General features: G+C 41.2%; 1 protein-coding gene across 6 annotated transcripts in view; it reads left to right on the top strand.

Annotated features, from left to right (window-relative positions):
- USO1 (USO1 vesicle transport factor) overlaps positions 1-18,050 on the top strand; it is a 37,853-nt gene extending 19,803 nt beyond the window's left edge. For 2 of the 6 annotated variants that reach the window (XM_074905353.1, XM_074905350.1), the window contains 15 exons: positions 454-542; positions 1,293-1,447; positions 1,700-1,911; positions 2,771-2,791; positions 6,844-6,954; positions 7,608-7,726; positions 8,123-8,304; positions 9,277-9,398; positions 10,405-10,543; positions 11,791-11,954; positions 12,517-12,606; positions 13,378-13,464; positions 15,052-15,150; positions 15,622-15,837; positions 17,016-18,049. In XM_074905353.1, the coding sequence (XP_074761454.1) occupies positions 454-542; positions 1,293-1,447; positions 1,700-1,911; positions 2,771-2,791; positions 6,844-6,954; positions 7,608-7,726; positions 8,123-8,304; positions 9,277-9,398; positions 10,405-10,543; positions 11,791-11,954; positions 12,517-12,606; positions 13,378-13,464; positions 15,052-15,150; positions 15,622-15,837; positions 17,016-17,093 (1,884 nt within the window). In that variant the 3' untranslated portion in view covers positions 17,094-18,049. Of the gene's footprint in view, positions 1-453; positions 543-1,292; positions 1,448-1,699; positions 1,912-2,770; positions 2,792-6,843; positions 6,955-7,607; positions 7,727-8,122; positions 8,305-9,276; positions 9,399-10,404; positions 10,544-11,790; positions 11,955-12,516; positions 12,607-13,377; positions 13,465-15,051; positions 15,151-15,621; positions 15,838-17,015 lie in introns of all 6 variants that reach the window. The other 4 variants (XM_074905355.1, XM_074905354.1, XM_074905352.1 and 1 more) reach the window with 3 other exon arrangements.
- The last annotated feature ends 2,425 nt before the right edge of the window (positions 18,051-20,475 follow it).

The following is a 20,475-nucleotide window of genomic DNA, read 5'->3' as shown; positions in this document are numbered from 1 at the left end:
AAAGCCCTGTCAGCAGTGTAGGATGAGGTGTTAATTCCTTGATAAAATGATATGCTTAGACTGAGTGTAGATTGGTTCCTTTGGCATGGCCTCCATTCCAATGCTTTTATCTCTTAAAAGGTTTCACCTTTCAACTTTAAAAATGTCCACTTTAACTGGCTGTCATAGCAAAACTGATCTGACATAGGAAATTAAATTGGAGGTAACTAGGTATGACAGAGCTGTTTGAGATTTCTGTACCTTAAGCTTTGCTCATAATGCTTCACAGCTGTTAGTTGTTTGGATTTAAATTGAAATGGTTTTATTGAATAAATCTCTGTGCTGAGACTTGGTATGTTTTTTTGCTACTGAGTTGTCAGGGTGATCTTGAATAATTTTGAGTGATCTCGATGGTAATTATGGCTCACATTTAACTAACTGTCCATTTAATTTTTTTCTATGTCTTTTCTGTAGACTATTAATACTGTATCAGAGGTCATTCGAGGATGCCAGATGAATCAAGACTACTTTGCCTCTGTAAATGCACCTTCTAATCCACCAAGGTAGAGGAAGAAAAGTGTTTAACTGTGTTAGGTAATGATGTATTGGTATGGGCAATGGCAGTCTAATCCAAAGGATTGTTTAAATTCATAATTTGGAACTAGGATGCAGAGCAACAGCTTCAAGTTCACGTTGGGTGTATTAGATATAGCATAGAGGTGTTGGGGGTGTTTCCACAGGGATGAGGCCTAGAACTGATTTTATTTGTTGTGTGGTACCTGAAAAGCAAACAGGCAGTAGCTGAGAAAATCCTAGATTGGGACAAACTGCCAGTGTCAGCCAGAGGACAGTGTTTACAAAAGGATTAGAGGCTAGGAAAATAGGCAGGTAATTGATATTTACTCAGACTGGGGAACAGCAGGTGTTGGCTTAATGAGATCTTAATCTCAACATTTGAATATGAGGGTGAGGGTAGAAAAAGAGCATTCTGTAATAAAAGTTGTTAGTGGCTTTTTGAGGCATCTTCTACAGTATCACTGAAGCTAGCAGGGAGTAGCAGGGAACTCAATGGGAAATGAAAATATTGTGGAGGAACACTAGCTCACTGCAGTCATGTATAATGAGTCTACTGTTTGTGTTTTAAATAACTGAAGAACTTTGGTATTAAAGGTTTTACAAAAGTGTTTAAAATGTAATAGATGGAGTGGGCAAAAGTCTGTTTGCTTACCTGGAAAACACACTTGATAATGTATCTGCAGTTGTCTTCATTCACAGCTTTATCCTAATGGTTTTCCTTGTTTCTTTCCAAACAGGCCTGCAATTGTCGTGCTTCTGATGTCCATGGTAAATGAGAGGCAGCCTTTTGTGCTGCGTTGTGCTGTTCTCTACTGTTTCCAGTGCTTTTTATACAAAAACCAAAAAGGACAAGGAGAAATTGTTTCAACGCTTCTGCCATCTACTATTGACGGTACGCAGAGCTAACGTCTCTTCAGTGAATTGTAAACTAGCACAAATGTTTACTGCATCAACTGCTGTCTTTTCCAAAATTATTTACCTGCCATTAAGTGTCTGATCTAAGCAAGATGATTTGGCTTATGACTTCTCTAAAACTTGACTAGTTTCATTTTTCTGGGTTTTAACTGTATGTTGATGTCTTAAATATTTTGCCGGTTTTGTGGCTTGTTTTAATCTCACTTGTACCTCTTGGCCATTCTGGTAGCGACAGGTAACTCTGTCTCAGCTGGCCAGCTGCTCTGTGGGGGCCTCTTTTCCACGGACTCTCTCTCAAACTGGTGTGCTGCTGTGGCCCTGGCCCACGCGTTACAGGAAAACGCCACTCTGAAAGAACAGCTCCTGAGAGTTCAGCTGGCGACAAGCATTGGCAACCCACCAGTGTCGCTGCTGCAGCAGTGCACCAACATCCTCTCGCAGGTATGGCACTGACTGCCCCCCTGCTGTGGGTTAAAACTCTGGGAATCCAGGAAGAATGCTGCTGTTGTGCAGATGCACTGCAGGAAGACATGAGTGCTAGCTTAATGAGGAGAAGGATTTTTTTTTTCAGACTGTTTTTAATCTTTACTTAAAGCACTCTATGCTTCAGGGGGAAGAGAAAAGCAAGATTTCTTGCTTTTTTATTAGTGATTGCTGCTTAATGTTGTCTTGCAGTAGGTAGAGGGTCCTAAAGCATCTAGACCTTAAACTTGGTTTAAGAGGCAAGGCAGACTGGCAGGATCCCCAGTCACGTTTTGTTGCTGAAGTAGTGCCTGGTTAGTATTTAACCTGTAACTGTTAACTTGAAACATCTTGAAAATACCAGGCTCTCATGTATTAATTGTTGTTAGTTTTGCTATTCAAAGCTAAAAGCTTTTTTGAACTTCCTCAACATGTTAACATGCGGCTTAGCGAATGAGAAGTGAGTGGACTTCCATCTCCTAGCCCCTGCTTCTTTGTGACATTTTCTTCCGTTATGCATGCTTTTGTCCTGAATGGTTGTAATAACAATGAGCTGGTTAACTCTGGCAGCAATTAAACTTCTCTGCAACTGTGAATAATGGCAGAATGCTGGAATTTTTAATTAGTTCTTGTGACTTTTCAAATCTGTCTTACCTGAAAATAGACAGTACTCCTTTTTATTTGTTGCCTGGCATTTTTATCTAAGGTAAATGACTGAGTCAGTAAAACTGCCTGTGGCTCTTCAGCCTTAAATGACCCAAGGGACTCAAACTTTGGGGGGATGTTTCTGAAATGTGTTCCATTCAAGGTTCTCAAGTAATGTGTATATAACTTGCAGGGTGATAAGATCGACAGACGGGTATGTATGTTTTGGCACAGCTTCGGCATTTTCTTGCCAAAAGCAGGCCTTTTCCTATTGTCTTGGGTTTTGCTGGGGAGGTTTTCTTTAACTGCTTTTTGACGTGTTTGCACTTACAGCTTTGTGTTGCAGTTGGGTTTGGGTTTTTTCCTAGCATAACAAGCTCTTTCTGTGTCTCCAGGGGATTCTCTGGGGGTGCTCCACAAAACTATGGCATAATGATCTTGGGTAGCACGGGTGCTTTCTTTCCAGTGGGCCAGACTCATTAACCGTCTGTTCACCTACAAGATGTACTTTCTTGTAAGAAAAATTAAAACTGTTAGAAATGCTGTTTTCTTAGATGGGCCTGTAGCAAACAGCTGGTACAATCTGAAGTGAGAACATGCTGCTGATTTTCTGACTGCTAAAAGAAAAACCTTCTGGCCACTTTCTACATTCTTAACAGCAGAAGTTTTAACCTTGGAGCTATTAGTTGTGAGTAACAGGGATCTCATTACTAGCAAATGACCCCTGAAGCAAGTTGTTTGACTTTCAGACTGTGTTACATAAGTTGGTTACTGCTAAGTTGGTTATTGGCATCAGAAAAAACAGTTTTGAAATACAGCTGCTGTGGAATTGTCTGTTTTATTTATCACAGTTATCCTGAGAGGTGGGGTTGTTATCAGTCCTGAGTTGTAGAACAGCAGCCATGCAGAGCTGTCATCTATCACAGCAGACATTATGGTATGTCTAGAAAATAGCCATGTGGGGGTTTTTTAGAGAGTGTTTTGGACTGTGTGGACATCCTTAGGCAGAACATGTTAATTGGACCTCAGAATAGTATGCGGTGCTTGAGAATAGATGTGGTTTGTGACTGCTTCCAGGAGATGACTGTAAATGCTGGGTTACACAAGAAAAAGTAACTTTGTATTTCTGACAAGATAAGCAGCTTATGCCGGTGTTGTCTTAAGAAGCACAAGGTGTACCAGTGTGCTGTAGGGCAAGACTGCCAGTCACAGTTATTTCCAGCACATGTGACCTGGCTAGTAGTGTGGGGACACTAAGAGCCTGTATTTGTAAATGTGAATGAGGGGAAAGGGGTTTCTAGTGTTGATTGTTTGTTGTCTTTGAAGCAAGCATTTATTTTTGTTCAGTGAGGGGAGAATTGCCTTGATCTCTTGACAGATTTTGGCATGACTGATGTCTTTGTGCACATAATGGGAGTCATAGCCATTTTGTCAGTAATTACTCAGTCTGAACTTCTAACTTCCTTGGACTGATTCTGGTCTCTCCAAGTAACTTCTGTATCCCAAAAGGGTGAAAGCAGCATTACATGGGTGGTTACTGGGGAATTAAATGCAGACTGTCAGCAATTAAACTGGTTAAGTATAGCAAAGTCTGGCATTTGTAGAAATAGGAGCTTGGTGGAGGTGGTTAAGCCAAGTGGCCAGTTCTCTGGTTTATAGAGGCTTTACGGGTGAGCACAGGGAGGGGCACAGCTCTCCCCCTAGAGTGGAAGGACTGGGGAAAAGGTATTCCTGGAAGTTTTGTAGTAGTCTGAGGTGTGAGGAGCAATGATTGGGGAAAAAAGGCAATTTTTCTCTTGTGTAAGGGTACTTGCAGGTGGGAGTTTGCTGCAAGTGTGGAGGGTAGATGCTCCATGCATCCAGTGGATGCAGAACACTCCGTCCTTCAGTGCTGCTGTATTAGGGTCATGTTTCCCCAAAGGAGTGTCTGGGGCAGGTTAAGTCACACAGTTGGCAGTGTCATGAGGCTGTTAATGCATCTAATCTGGAAGTAATTTGGGCAGAACCGGTGCTTTTACAACACTCTTGTGGTGAAGCAGTGTATAGCCAATGTGACTTCCAGGGTGTGTTTCAACTGAAGTGACCCTGTAGTTCTGTGAGATGGCAGTGAGGAGGCAAATCACCTGTCTAGCGGCTTCAGTATAGCAAGGTGGGCCTGCAGGTTCTGCAGGTTCTTCAGCTAAGCTGCTTGACAAGACAGTACTATGGTAGTTCACTACACAAGTGCCATATGGCAGATTTTCTGTATGGGCTTGTAAGACCTATGATTTGTCACCTTGTGTCTTAATTCATGCTTCACCTGAAGACTGGAGTAAGAACACAGTTTTTAGCCTTACCGAGTGGCTAATAAAAAGTGGTGAGACAGCTCTTTGGGCATCCTGTCTTGCCTTTGTGGGTAAACCTCCTATATGCTAGTGAATTTCTCTTAAATGTGACTTGTCATTAGACTGTCTTTGAAATAAATGACACCTCTTGAGCAGAGATCTGGAGGTGTTGTGTTGCATGGAAGTCATTCAGTTAATTACCAAGTGCAAGCTGGGTAGGGGAGATGCAGTATGGTGATGGGGGGAAAAGCTAAATGAGCCAGTGCAGGGGAAAGGAGAGGGCAAGAGGAAAGGAGAGGGCAGTATGCAACTCACAGTGAGGTCTAGGTCAGTGGAAACCCATTGTGGTCTTCAGTTAGAAGGGTGGCAGCAAGGAAGATAATCTGTGTGTTAGTGCAGCAGCCCGACAGGGTCACAACATAGCTGCAGACAAACCTATAGCAAAGAGTAAACTGATTGCTAGTAGGGCGTGTAGTACTCACTATGAAATACAACAGGTGGGTGCTGTGGGGTTGGTGGTGGTGGCTGTGTTCTCTGCTCCGACATCGTTCACTTGGGTCTCAGGAAGTAATAATGATACAGGGCCAGATGCTTCCTCTTCTATGTGTGCAACATTAGAGATGGCAACCACAGACTCGGTATCTGTCTCGTCCTCTAAGGTCATTCCATCTTAGTGGTGGTGATGTATTGCAGTCAATCACAGCACCTCAGAAGGGAGTCCTTGAAGACAGTCTCTTCAGAGCTTGGTATTTTCTTGGAGTTGCTAAGACTCAATTCCTGTCTTGTGGTCCATGGTGGCAGTGGGGTAGCTGGCAGCCTGCTACAGAAGAACTTTTTGCCACACTGCTGCTCACTGGCTGTTTTGATGGGCAAGCTGGCTTATTCAAAGACACTGGGGGGCTTCCCCCACCCCCCAATGCTTAGCTAAAGTTAAAAACAACACTGTCTTGACCTCTAAAGCATAGGGATTATCAGAGGAAAGGATGGAAGTTCAGGGTCTCAAGTGCAGATAACTGTCTCAAGCACAGACTTTCTTTGTTGTTGATAAATACTTCTCTCTTTTGTCACTGTCTTGATCCCTGTGACCACTTGTTCCGGTGTATTTTCTTGCCCCCTTCTGAAGATATCTCAGCAGTTCTGTATGCCTCATCTTGGCTTTAAGACTTGACTTTATCTTCCAGTTACTTTACCCAATTTATTAGGTGCTTGTGTGAAGCTTAGTTTTCCATGCAGGGAATGCTTTTCTTGGTTGCCTTCTGAATGCTGACTATTGGAAGAGATGTATGTCTGTCTTAATGCTGCTGTGCCCAAAATATCTGCAGCAAAGACAAGGGGGACAGAAGTCAGTTTACAGCTGAAGACTAATTTTCCCTTGTTAACAAAAACAAATACTGCAGTTGGCATTCCTCTTATGGCTTAATGTGCATATTGTCCGAACCAAAAGCCAGTCCAGTATTATCTTTCTTTACTTAGAAGATAATATTAGGAACACATAGCTTTTTTTTTTTTAGTCAGCAGAGGAAGTCTTAGTGATGCATCTCTTCGTATAGGGAATCCTTACTTAACTTAATTTACACCTTGTTCCTTCTTTACAGGGGTTGTGTATGTGTGTTCCTTCATGTTACCCTAGTATTAATTATAAATGCAGAACTAATTTGTTACAATTTGTATTGGTGCTGATTTGTACTGAGTCATATTTCACATCTGTGTTGCTTGTTGTTTTGCTCTGAGAACGGTTAAATATAAATGGTTTAAAACTTGTTTCATCAAAGCACTAAAGCTGTGTTCAGTATAACTAACTAATACATATTTTGAAAGACGTGACTTGTAATTTTTAAAATGATGAGGTGAAAGTGGGCAAGTTCTGAATGAGTACAGCTTTTTTTGGTATTTGAGTCCTCCACTGTGGAAGGATAACAATGGGGGGTTTTATTCTTTTCAGGGCAGCAAAGTACAGACCAGGGTTGGATTACTGATGTTGCTTTGCACATGGCTAAGCAACTGCTCGATTGCTGTCACCCACTTTCTTCACAATCCAGCCAATATACCTTTTGTATCCTTGACCTGCTTGCAGAGAACCGCTTGCCTTGAAATTACTTGGATTATTCACATTCAGGTTAAATGTTTATCTAGATCAGTTTGCAGGGAGACTGCATGACATGAAAGAAAATGCATTGGGGCATGAGATATAACCAGCCTTTTGTTGACAGCACTCTGCGTACACTGACCTGTCTGTAAGATGTGCATGTAAAGTACTGTGAAAAATTACATCATTCCTGCCAGCAAAAAGTATTTTTTATCATGACAAGCCCATTGATATTTTTAGTGTTATTTATGCTTATACCAGAGAGGCAGGAAGAATGTTTCCTATTTCTGTGCTTGCTTTTCAGGAAAAAATGTGATTAAAGTAAGTAATGCTAAACTGTCACCTTATCTAAAATGAAAGTTTGTTTTGGAACAACTAAACCTCTTTGCTTAAGCAGTTACTGAGAGAAAAGACATTTCAGGGAAGCCTAAAATGAAGAACCCAAGTCCTTCACAATAGGAGCTAGCTTTGTGAGGGTTTCGTCAGTTATTTTGCCTACTTCCTTATCAAGCTTGGGTTTATGAGTGAAAACAATTTTAACTGGGAATTTAAACAGGGAGAAGTATGCTACATGTGTTGTGTTTATGAAGTATCTTAAATATCCTTAACAAGAGCTCTAGCTCACAGGGCAGATAGCTGAAAACCTTGGAGAAGAGGAGCAGCTTGTCCAAGGCCTGTGTGCACTTTTGCTTGGCATTTCTATCTACTACAATGACAATTCCCTTGAAAATTATAGGAAGTAAGTATGATGTAGAAATAAGAAAACTGTAGGAATGCTTCTGTGAATGGCAGATGATAGTTTAAGAAAGAGGCTTTGAACTGAGGTGGTGCAGTAAAGAATAAATATTTGGTTAAATGTCTCCTATCTGTGTTCCTTACAGGATGCAAAATAACACCCCTCTGGCTAGGCAAAGCAGGTAGTGGTTTTGCATAGGTTGTCCTAATGTGTGTATTTCTGGGCTGAGAACAGATGCCAGTGGCAACTGAAAAATTGCTTCTTGAATACGAAGCACGTAGTGCAGTTAAGACTTGAGACGGATAATCAGAGTTGTAACTGCAAAAACCACCTCGAGGGAAGGATGGGTTCATTTCTCTTCAAGTGCTGCACTGTGATTGATTTATCTCTTCCTTTTAGAGAGAAGCTGAAACAGCTGATTGAGAAAAGGATTGGCAGGGAGAACTTCATTGAGAAGCTTGGCTTCATTAGCAAACATGAACTTTATTCCAGAGCTGCTCAGAAACCACAGCCTAGTTTTTCTAGCCCAGACCACATGATGTTTGATCATGAATTTACCAAGCTTGTAAAGGAATTAGAAGGTGAGATGTTATGCTTATTTCTGTAGTTTTTGTGATGAACTGATGACTGAACTACCAAATGTGCTGGATGTAACCCTCGTGAAAAGTAGTGTGATGGTACTAAAACGGAATGTTCTGAAAAACATGTTACAGTAATAGATCTAAGACGTCATATATTCAAGCTCACAGTTCAAGTATTTAGTAAAAATACTCTCAGTACAAGCCCATAATCAGCTTGTACTAACTGGATAACTTTATATTCTTAGGTGAAATGATTCTTAATACATGCAGTGAGTTATCACACACTGTGGCCAAGAGGTATATTTACCTGTGCTCACATAGAGACTAAATTATTGAGCATATACGATGGTCATAGAAGCTTGATTCATGCAAGTAAGTAATCTAGTATCTGCTGTTTCTGATTCATTAAGAAAAATTATGAATGCTGAATTTTCTGGATTGTTAAAAAAATAAGGACTTTCTTTAGTGTTTTCTGCCCTTCACAAAAGACAGGTTGTCATCATCCTTACTCTCTAACTAATGTCCTCTTTATTAATATAGCCCAACAAATTGGTCTGGAGAAGGAAAAAACCTTGAAGCAGCAACTGTAAAGATGGTTTTGCCCAATCACATTTCATCTGTGTTGCCCTTGTAGTCTTTTAAGTCTTTCACTTATTTGCACAACCACTTGGGCAACAGTTGCAGTGGAGCCGTAATGGAAGTAAAACACACCTTTTCTGATAGGAAGGACTCAAACCACCCATTTGCTTTTCTGAAACTGTGTAAAGCAGTAAGTGTGCAAACCTTGCTATTAAAAAAAAAATGCTGTTTCCTATATTCTTAAACCCGTTTGTGACAAATGCTTCTTTTTAAAGTGTAGGTTGAGTTTCTAATGCCATGAACTCAGTTAAATGGGGTGAGGCTGCGAGACTGTTTGAGGACAAAACAAGATAGGTGAACTGGGCTTTAGTTGACAGAAACTGTTTTTGGCAGGTGTCATAAGTAAAGCTATTTACAAATCCAGCGAGGAAGATAAAAAGGAGGAGGAGGTCAAGAAGACATTGGAACAGCATGACAACATTGTGACTCACTACAAAAAAGTCATTAGAGAGCAGGTAAGATACAGTACATGTGCCTCCAGATGTTGTTTGTTCTGGCTTTTGGAGGCACCAGAGTGCTGTCTGATACCTGATGTTCCAAAACAAGTAACAAGGGATCTAGCAATGCAGAAACACTCTTAAAACACTTAAGCCAAGTTCTGATTCAACTGAAATGTCAGTGTTAGAACACCGGTTAAGTATAATTATTTTCCTGGGGTACATCTGCTCTTCCCCATGGTTAAGTGTTTCTTTTCAAATGAGTAACTGGAGAACTTGCAGCCCTTTTCAAAGAAATATAATTCTTAGTTCTGTGCTCTCACCTTTGAAAAGTGACAGATGAAATGTGGCTGAAGGAAGAAATGAAGTTTGTCAGTGAACTTTGGGTATACCTGCTGTGGTTGGACTCTTCAATTTTTTTTCAAAAGGTAGTTCAGTTGTTTTGTTGCCACAGCTTAGACTGAGAAGCAGAGGAGCAGCTAATCAACTGAAATAGCTAATGGAGAACTGAAGTAGGTGTTTTGAGTTCAGGGATCTGGATTGGACACAAAATATAGTGGTACATGTGGAATTAAGGGGTGCTTTTGAACTGCCAGTGAGGCTTTACTGGTCATGTGATGACTGCGATTACCATGACTTTTTTAAAGACTCTTGAAGGGACCAAATGCACGCAGGCTTCAGTGTGATGGAGAAAAATTACTATCATCAGATTTAATATATTTTCTTTTTCTTTCTCCTGCTGTCCCTGGTGTGGGGATGCTGGAGGTCTCCTCCAAAAGATTTGGAAGGCATTGGTCTGGTGTGACAGGCTGCTTCTGTTTTTCCCAGGCTTTTTTCCTAGGAATAGCTATCTAGGTTTGCATGAGGCTTTTCTGCTTATCTGTCATAGGTAGCACTGACAGTGTCACTAAACAGTGCTGTGTTATGGTGGAGTTAAGGTTTTTCTGTCTTTATTTGCACTCCTGACAGTACTGTATTGAAAAGTGTTACTACTCCGAGTGTCTCTTTTTTTTTCCTTTCACAGGACCAGGAGCTTGAAGAATTAAAACAACGAATTAACACTTTAACATCGCAAAATGAACAGCTCCAAGGAACAGTTACACAGCAGGTGTCGCAGATCCAACAGCATAAGGACCAATATAATCTCCTTAAAGTACAGCTAGGTAGGCTGCAGAAAGAGTAATAAAAACGTAATCTTATTAGTGCAAAGATATATTGTGTGATTAATGGCAAGCTACAGAACAGCTCTAGCAGACGACCTGCTGTCACTTCAGGCATGCTGTTGTGTATTCTGCAGTGTATGAAAACTTCCCATAGGGATGAAATGAACCTTTTTCAAGTTGATGTGCAAACAATTTTTTTTGAGCATCAGATTTGCTTCATTATCTAAAAATATTAGGTTTTTGCTTTAAGTGCTTTTAAACTTGTAAATGAGGTTTAATTTTTTGTTGCTTTGTTCTCAAGTCTTGGGTCTTGAAATAATGTTACTGTTTTCTGCAAGATCTGTTTCAGCACTTCAGCTGGGGCCTATCTGCCACGTAGGCCTGTTCATGGGGAAGACAAGCACCTGAAGATGACCACCATAGACTGGACAGTTCACTTAGAGGGACCCATAGACCAACTAGGATTAGCAGTAGCTTCTGACCTGATCCTGGTGTCACTTTGGTTGCCCATGATGAAAGCAAAGCCCTTCCTGGCTACCCTAGCTACTTCCCTGCAGCGGTGTCTGGTGGGGGGTGAGAGCTGAAGCTTGCTGTAGGAACCTTTGGCTATCAGGGAGCTGCTGGTAGAGGCTTCCTGCACCTTTATTTCTTAAGTTTGTCCAAAGCAGTTGTTGCTGTTCAGACTTAGAACGTGAACAGATGGGCCACAGTGTGTGCTGAAGTTTGGATCTGTGAATGAAAGCATGAATTAGGGAAGAGTTGTGGTATGGCAGGTGTGCAAGATAGGGTCTATTACTGCCACTAGAGAGGTTGCTAACTGAATGCTTAGATCAGGGCAGTATGTTCAAGTTACTCAAAGGTCAAGATGCTTCATAACCTGGATATGACATGATTTCAAAAAGTAATTCTGCCTTAGAATTATTTGATTAAAAATACCTAAGGAAACAATTGCTCTTCCTCTATAGAATGATTTGTCTGTGAGCTTACTTTGGATTAACTGAATGACTGAAGCAGCATGGAGATGCAGCCACAAATACATACTTGAAGGAATGGATAATTAGAGCTCTTCATTCAGCTTTTGATAGAGAATTCTTAAATACTCTGCTTTGGTTCTTGAGTTAGAATGGCTTGCACTGCTCTGCGGGGCAGGAGGAGGATGAGCAATAAATTCTTTAATTGGTGAATTTTAAGCTAACTTCAAAATGATGCTAGTGTTTATGACCTTTGTTATAAATCCCATCTTTTAGGAAAGGACACTCAGCATCATAATTCCCACAGTGATACGTTTCAGATGAATGGCATTCAGATGGAAGAAGTGAGCAAATTGAAAGAGGAGTTGGAAGAATGGAAAAACAAGCATGAACTGCTGCAAGGGCAGTTAAGAGAAAAGGATTCTGTGATTGAAAAATTGGTAAGTGCTAACTGTCTCAGCAGAACTTGATGCAGCTTCCAGTTCCTGTTTCCAAATGTAATTTGCCTTAAGCTGTGTAAGTCCTCCTTATGATGACAGTCAAGCAATCATAACTGATTGCATGCTGGTAATAGGAAATACGGTGGGAGATGGCTTGAGCAGAGCCTTTTCTGCTTCACACTGTTTCCAAGAGCAATTTGTGCAGCTGACCTGTTGTGCTGTAGAATCAGTGGGGTTTAGCATGTTTTGATTGGGAAAAAAGGTAAGCATCTCCTAGGAGCTTAGTGGGGGTAATTCCTAAGACATTTATGGTGGCTTGCTTGTCAAAATGCAGTATGATGCATGCTGCTTTTATTTCGTGCATGTCTTCTGTATTTGAATTGGTGAAAGATGCTTTTGCATCCACTTCAAGAGACCATGCAGCTGCTTTCATTAATTAGAGAGCTTCGACACATATTTCTTAGCCTGTTTGTACCTTCTCTGCAAAACAAAATTTGTTTTGTGTTCTGACAACGTGACTATAGTCTGTCTAGTTCTATGGCTGATTTTCTTGTCATTACAGAAGACTTCACAGTTGGAAATGGGAGCAACAGAGCAGTCTTCACAGACCAGCAAATCCGGTGGCTTGGAGCTCAGTAACGAACTGCAGAAGGTGAACTTGTGGTACTTCAGCAAAGCTGTGGCAAAGAGCGGTAGCTCGCCATGGGAAGGGAACTTTGTCAGGCTTCAGGAACATGATTCCTGAGCATGTTGATGTCTTTAATGGTGTACCTTTATGTGGTGATGGTATCTAATTTTGGAGCATCAAGATTATGCATTCAAAAATGAATCAGTTGTTTTTGCTAAGCACGTTTGAGCCAGCAGAAGACACTTCAACTGACTCTTCAGACTTGCAAAATCTGTTTATCTATTGCAAAACATATCTTTAAATGTTGTTATTAAAGCTTCCAAATATTAGAGGTACAGCATAGAGCGTTTAAATAGCTGCAGATTCAGTACCTTAAGGTAGCTGTTGCTCAAACAATACTCAGTTTCTCTGAGTAGAGAACTAATAATGCCTGGATTGATAAGTCATAATGGGTTTCTGCATGAAGAATGGTAATGAGGAGAGGATGCTAATGGGAGTGTTAGTGGTGTGAAATGCCTTTATAAACACAGCTGGGGCTCAGACAGGTGCCTTGGGTGTTCCACAGAAGAGAGTTAGTAAGAGCAGAATGGAAAATGCTGCATATTGCTGACTAGTTTTGTCTTCTGGAGAAAAGGTTGCTGTGCTCTCATTGAGAGAGAGAGATATGGCTTTCCTCTCATGTATATTAGGATGAAACAGTTAGCCTGGTAGCATTTTAACTGAAGAACAATTTAATGTAACTGCTTTGCTTTATCAAATTAACTTAAAAGTATGTTTTGTCTTTGTTTCCCAAAGGAATTAGAAATGCTTAGGAGTCAGATTCAACTACAGTCTGCAGAAATATCTAAGCTTCAGACTGAGAATCAAAGGCTACAGATAATGGTACCAGTGAAAAATTTCCTTATTTTCTCTTTGGGGACTAAACCTTGAAGGCTTTGCTTTCCTGCTTATGCTGTCTATAGCTATTGTCCTAAATCAAGCTTGGTTTAAGAATATCCATCAGCACATGATTCCAACAGTGTTTTAAAGAAAGTAACATGTTAACTAGACAAATCCTTCATGAGAAAAGAAGTGACTTCCAGTGGAATTAATGCTCTGTGATGCCACTGGTCCTTCGTATTTTTAAACAAAGGAATACCAACCATTCAGCGTGTTCAGCTTGTACCCTGATCAAACAACATAGTCTCTTGTGAGACACAAATGCATGATATGTACATTAGAGGGATAGTTATTCTTCCGAACAGGTGAGGATACTTATTTGAAAGCTGACATACAGCTGAATGGCAAATGGTAGGTGTATCTGTCTGTGCAGACCTCCAAATGCTTCAGAGCTGTGTATTGAAAAGATTAGCTAATAAAGCCTTATAGAATAGCTGAATAAATGCATTGTGTCCTCAAAACTAGCTAACAGCATTATAAAGTGAACGTTGAGCTAGAGAACTTAAACAAGTCGTGTAAATGTTAGATGTTTTCAGAGCAGAGCTAACAGATAAAGCTGCAGGAGATGGGCCACACAAACAACTGAAACAATGACAATATGTGATATTTGGTGTTCAAGCAGAATGAGGATACCTCGTGTGCCCTGTCTGACAACTCTGCTATAATGAACACAGGGTACTTGGTCTGTGACAGCTGGACTCCCTTAAATTCTTGCTTCTGGCTGGTTTGTTCTGACTTGTGCACCAAATACTAATTTTGATATTGCAAGAAAGAGGACTTACGTGGGGAAAATATCAAGTGCTTAATGTACAGATCATTTGAGAGAGGAAGGCTTTTAAGGCTTCCACTGTCAACAGTCTCAGCTGCTCTGATACGAGATGCCGTTGCACATGTGTTGCCCATGTGTGTTCATGAGGCAGAGGCAATGCAAGTACTCCCTGCTGCCACCACCTGTCAGACCAGCTCCTCGCCATCCTACAGACTGCCTACCTTTCCTAGAGCTTTGCTTAAGCCTGGTAGAACTGGAGAAGCAATTATCTTGAATTCATGCCATGCTGCAGTTTTAGCTGAAAGACAGCTGCCACATTTTAGAAATAATTACTTTGGGTAGGGCTGGATGAGACTAAACTATTTGTATTTTTAGTAGTCACATACAAAGATTTGGATATTTAGCTGAATAAAAAAATCTTTGACACTTAAGAAGCATCTGAGTGAAGGCTGGTGGCCTGTAATAGACAAGGTCTGCCTAGAAAAAAACCCTAACAGTCTCTTTAGAGCGAAACTTCTATGAAATAAGGGTTGCACCTTGTGTTCTGCTTTTTGTGTGCACTTGCATATGTGTTTATTGAGACCCCAGGAAACAGAGATCTGTTTCCTCATGCCTTGCAGCACAGGATGTATATAACTGCCACACCGTAAGAAGACAATATGCTTTTTAAATTCTACAACTGACTTACTGTATAACATCTTAGGTTGCTGTCTTTGTATGTGAGGTAGTTAGTGCTCTGATACCAAATTTTTTGTCCACAGAACACAACTGCAGATCCCGTGGTAGGAGACAGTGGCCCAACAGCAGCAAACAACTCTGAATTGGAGGGACGACTTGAGCAAGAAATAAAAGAATTGAAGGTTGGTAGTGCATGAACACCAAACCAAGTCACTTGTGATGCTCAGCCTTCAGTTAGGACAACTTCTACAGTAAGGAAAGGCTTTGGGTGGAAGTGGTTTGTTTCCTCAGCGTCTTACGTGTTTGAGGCTATGTAGGGGAAGCTGGGTGTGTCTCCTCTTTTTTCACTTGGCAGATATAGGCCTTTGTCTTTAAAGAGTTGGTAAAGGCAGTCTATAAAATAGCTTTACTCTGATATGGACCGTCCAGTTTGGCTAGAAGCAAGGTAGCCTCTGTTAAGACTCCTACCTACCTTACTCCTGGTTGGTAGTAAGGGGAGTTTAGGTGAGGAAGTGTGTGGGAGCAAGGCCACAGGGCATTTGGTGGGGTTGGAGCTGTTAAAGGTAGCATATGGAATGTGTTTGTAGGAAACAGGGCTTCAGCTGTTCCAATACTTATGGTGTAACTTGATGTGGGATTTTTCCTGTTGCCAGAGTGAAGTCAAAGCCCTTTCTGAGGAAAAAGAATCACTAAAACAGCACCTGGATTCATCCAGTAGTACAGTTGCTATCTTGCAAGATGAGAAAAGCAAACTTCAGCAAGAAGTTGCAGAATCGAAGAAAGAACAGGATGATCTTCTGGTGCTTTTGGCTGACCAGGATCAGAAACTGTCTGCACTGAAGATCAAATTGAAGGATCTTGGTGTACCGGTAAGCAAAACAATGGGTCCAGCAAGCTCTCAGGTCCTGGGCAGGTCTGAGCAATGTGGGTATGGCAATACTTGATCCAGTAAGTCTGGTGAGGCATCTTTCTATAAATAGGGGGTTGTTGAATCTACCAGAGTTGCTTTCTCAACTTATATGGGCAGCCATCAATAACAGATGATGACTGCCTTGTGAAAGAAGTGTTCAGCTTAGGGATGTTTGAGACGTTTTCCTCACAGGAGTTTGGCAAGTATTTGTCATGTGTATGTCTGGAACACCACCTGACCATGTGCCTGGCCTTGCTGCAGCTTATCCTGGCTGCCAACTAGAAAGCACATGATGGTCCTGTTATAGTTCTAAGCAATTGTTCCACAGATAATACAAGTGATAACTAGAAATCTTTAGTCTGCTCTTAAGTAGTGCTGAAAACTGTCAGGGCAGTTTCTGGGAGCCTTGTCGTCTGGCTGGTTTCCTTCAGGAATGTTTGTGGCTCACAGCTGTATGTGTGACTGTAATTAGGATGTAAAGTGTCTGTTGTGCTGCAGTTACTGTGGCTGAATGCCAGGCTAGAGCCTGGGTCTCCTATCAGGAGACAATCATGGGCGTTTATGTGATCCTGCTTAAAGAAGGGGTTGCATTTTGGTAGTTAACAGTCATCTGGTTCAGCTTCAGCTGCAGGAAGTGTGTTGGGCAGAGGCATTATTTGTATTGAAAAGTATTCTCTAAGTGTAGCTGAGGAATCTTTGAGTCTGACTTTTAAATTACTTAAATGGGGAGAAAATACCCTAGAAGACATTAGTAGCTTCACCTGTGGCACTGCAAAGCACTACACAGACATGTTTTCCTCTTCAGCCTATTTGGTGAAGAATGGGGGATTTAGTTCGTGCAACTGTATGGGAAACTGAAGGGCATACGAAGTTGCTTACTCGCATGTACCGGGCAGAACTGATGGTGGTGAACAGAGGTGGCTGTTCCCAGCAGTCAGCCACACTTAGCAGAGGAGTTAAAAACTCCGTGACATTACAAGATGACAGCTGCCTTTAGTAAGCACTAGTTGATACAGCATGATAATTTTAGGTTAGCTTTAAGCTTGCTTTGACTTGTTTAGCATTTGTCTTGCCTTCAAAAGGTTGGAACGGAGTTAAGAGATGTTACATCTCACAAGAAATCTTTCTTAATTTCAGGTTGAAGATGAAGATGATATTGAATCTGGAGATCAGGGGGATGAAGATGACGATGGAGATGAAGAGGAGCAAGACTAGATAGAATGCTTTTGTGTGTTACCATGAAAACTAGATTGCATTGTTATTGGGGGAAAAAAATCTATTATTGGTATACAAAGCAAAACATCTGCTTATGAGAAGCAGACAGGGAAGTGGCAACCAGTGGGACTAGTTATAAGATACTGAAGTGTTTGAAAACCCTTCATACTAGGTAAAGCAAACAAAAAAACACTGTTTAAGTTCTACATGAGTATTCCAAATTGTACTTGTTTAGAAGTTGCTTTAGACACTGTTTAAAGCATGGGATGACAATGTTGCTGCCTCAGTTCATTGTCATTGACAGAAGTTCTGTGCATTTGTCTATGGTTTTAACCTTCTGGAACTCTTAACACGATTAAATACAGAAGTATTTGGTTTAACATCTGTCAAATGGAATCATTGCCCCTGCCTTCAGCATGGAGCTTCAGTGTAATTTGTGGCTTCCCTTAAAGAGCAGCAGCAACGAGGTGGAAGGGTTGGGGTGGCTGTGGTGTGTGGTGGCCACTGCGCCGGCCTTGTGGGATAGTTCTCTAGGTGCGGATGGACCTGCACAGCGTCGAGTGCCTTGACACCTGATATGGCTGCATGCGGAACCTCCCTGGGGAACTGCAACGCTATGAGAATAACGTGGAAGAGGTTTCATGGAAACCTGCACAAGACAGGTAGCATTTTTAAGAAGAATCTCTATGGAAAAACAAAGACCAGTATACTCTTTCTAAAGATCTAATGTGCTACCGAGTCAGCCTCAAACTAAGTAAGAATCTCGTTGACTACTTCAGTAAGGAAATGAAAAATATGATTTATATAATTTATTGGCTCTTGACGAGTGAATAAAAGATAAAATTTTAAAAGAAAAAACTGAATACAGTAAATGCATCAATTTCTTTTTTTGGTAATAAAAATAGGTATGTCCACTTAGTACTCATTTAATTCTCTTGTCCTGTTTTAATAAAGTATATTTTAATACACATGTAAAATTGTCTAAAACCAGTCTAGGGTGGCAGAAGAAAGAAACAATATACCACCTACTGGGGCTCTCATCACATGAGTATGTAGGGATGCTGGTTCAGTTTTTGCATTTTTCAACATCATTGACTTCCGTTGGTGCTTAACTTCAGGCTTTTTTAAAAAATAAAATCCTTAAATGGTAATTTGGGGAAGATCAGGACACAGTCTCTTACAAAGGTACTTCATACACTCGATGTGTTTTAACAGGAAATTGTTGGAAGAAGTAGTTTAAGATCTACTCTTGCACTCTGTCCTTGGGCAGATTTTTTTGGAATTGGGATGAAAAGAGCAAGGATGAGAAGCAATGCTAAAACAGAGCTGAAATACTGGGTGACTGGGGGGAGCTTTCTTCCATGTAACAAGACCTCGTTCTTTTCTTCTCCGTGACCTGCTTTCTGCTGAAGATTGCACATCAACAAGGAGTTTTGAGCAAGCAGCTCATGGGTGTTGCCTGTCCACCTTTTTTCTATACAAAAATCTAAGAATGAGTGTAAAAGCAGCAGGCCCTAGAAAGCTATTCTAGATGGCTTTGCCATGTTTACTTACACAGCCAGAGTTGCAGATAGATTAATTGGTAAGAGTATTTTGATTCTGAGGCAGTATTTTTTTTAAAAAAAGGCAGGAAATCCACAAACTACGCTAAGTTAAAAAGCCAGGGTGGAAGGCCTGTAGTGCTCTTGCTGCTTGCTCAGCAATGTGAACAAGTTCTAAAAGAACTGATAGCTTTGCTGCTTGCAGACCCTCACTGCAAGCACACTGCATGAGTTCAGCCCAATTTAGTGACTTAGACAAGTACCTCTTCCTAGTATGACTATACTCTCTTCTTGACATGAAATGGAAGAAAGGATAGTATGTGGCCATTGTTGAAGTGGAAGGTGGTACAACAGCAGCATTTACAGCTAATAGGTGTAGGGTTTTAAAATATTTTTTTCAGTGCAAATGCTGGAAGTGAAGGGTATTTGCTTTGCCAATGGTATTCTGGAGCTCTTGTATCAAACTGGATGGAGTGCTGGCTTTTAAAGTCAGCAAGGGGAATAATAATAAGAAGTAGTGTGACTTAATGCTCAAGCTTTTTGTGTTGGGACTTAGTACAAAGTAGGTGAAATGGTATGCTACCATCCTTACAGATACTACAGTCACAGGATAGGATTATTACGAATAGCTGAACAATTTAAGTACCCAGGTCCCACTGTATGCATGGATATAGGCTGATATTTCTTATCCCTTGAAAATTCTGTTTGTGACTGGAGTTCTTCAGCCGCAATGCAATAGGAGTCTTTTTAAGCATGATGCCTGTAATCTGTTAAAGGAAAAAAAATGAAATCTGGACTTTATGGTCTGGGTTTTACATAGTGATCTAGATCATTTTTGTTGTTGGGTTCTCTAAGGCTCATGTTAGATTAGACCTGCCTAAATTGAATTTTGTCATCATGATGTCTTCTGCAAGCTTTAAACTAAACTACTTCTGAGTCTTGGAAGCCATGTGTGCCTTGCAGTTTCTCCTTTCAGTGCATTTAAGCATGAGATAGTTCCAGTCTCGTTTACTGCTGCATTTGCTTGCTACCATGTGCTGTCTCTCCTGACCAGATGCAGGCCTATTAACTATTCCCACTGGACTTTATTCCAGTGTGGCTAAAACACACAGCTTGGCCGGTAATCAGACTGGGGATGGAGCTGTCCTGCTAGTTTCAATGTGTCTTACATAAAATGGTGTTGGTAAGAATTGCAATGAGATTTTTACTCTTAACTCCAAGCCCCACTTAGGGATTCCTAGGGGTCAGCGAGAGGTGCATTGATGTAACGGGCTACAGTTGGGTGCTGTACCCATGTGCCACTGTGAATGGAACTTGAAGAGTGGAAAGAATGCTCACTTTTTAAGGAGTTTAAATTTGCATTGTGTGATTCAGTTACCAGTGTTATCTGAAAAAATGGGAGCTACTTTCTGCATGTCTTGGGAAGTCAGTTTTAAAAATGCCTTCTCTTTTGAACCCTGGTACAGGTGACAACTTCAGCACCCAGTGTCCTGCGAGCGTTGGTGTTGCTGGTTGCTGCTGTCAGTAGTGCCACCCCCAGGGAGCTGGTGGCAGTTCATCCTACCCTACTTAGACAAGATGGATCTACTTTGTATCTGCTTGAACCTCTTCCCTCATCACTGTCAGCTGTCCGGTGAAGCAGAGCTTTTGTTTGGAAGTGTTGGATCCTTCTGTAGAGAGGGAAGGTGGCAATGGAGAAGGAGTGGTGTCAGGAAGCCTTGTGGCTTTGTCGTGTGTGGAGAGCCCAGAAAGCTGATGTGGCCTGTAGAGCTGGACCAGCAGGGAAATCTGCTCTTCCCTCCCATGTCCCACTAGGTGATCTGTGACCTTGCAGGCTCTTT

Source organism: Athene noctua, chromosome 4 (assembly GCF_965140245.1).
Source record: "Athene noctua chromosome 4, bAthNoc1.hap1.1, whole genome shotgun sequence".
Taxonomy (NCBI): domain Eukaryota; kingdom Metazoa; phylum Chordata; class Aves; order Strigiformes; family Strigidae; genus Athene; species Athene noctua.
The sequence above is the reverse complement of the archived record's forward strand: the minus strand, read 5'-3'. Positions and strand labels throughout refer to the sequence as shown.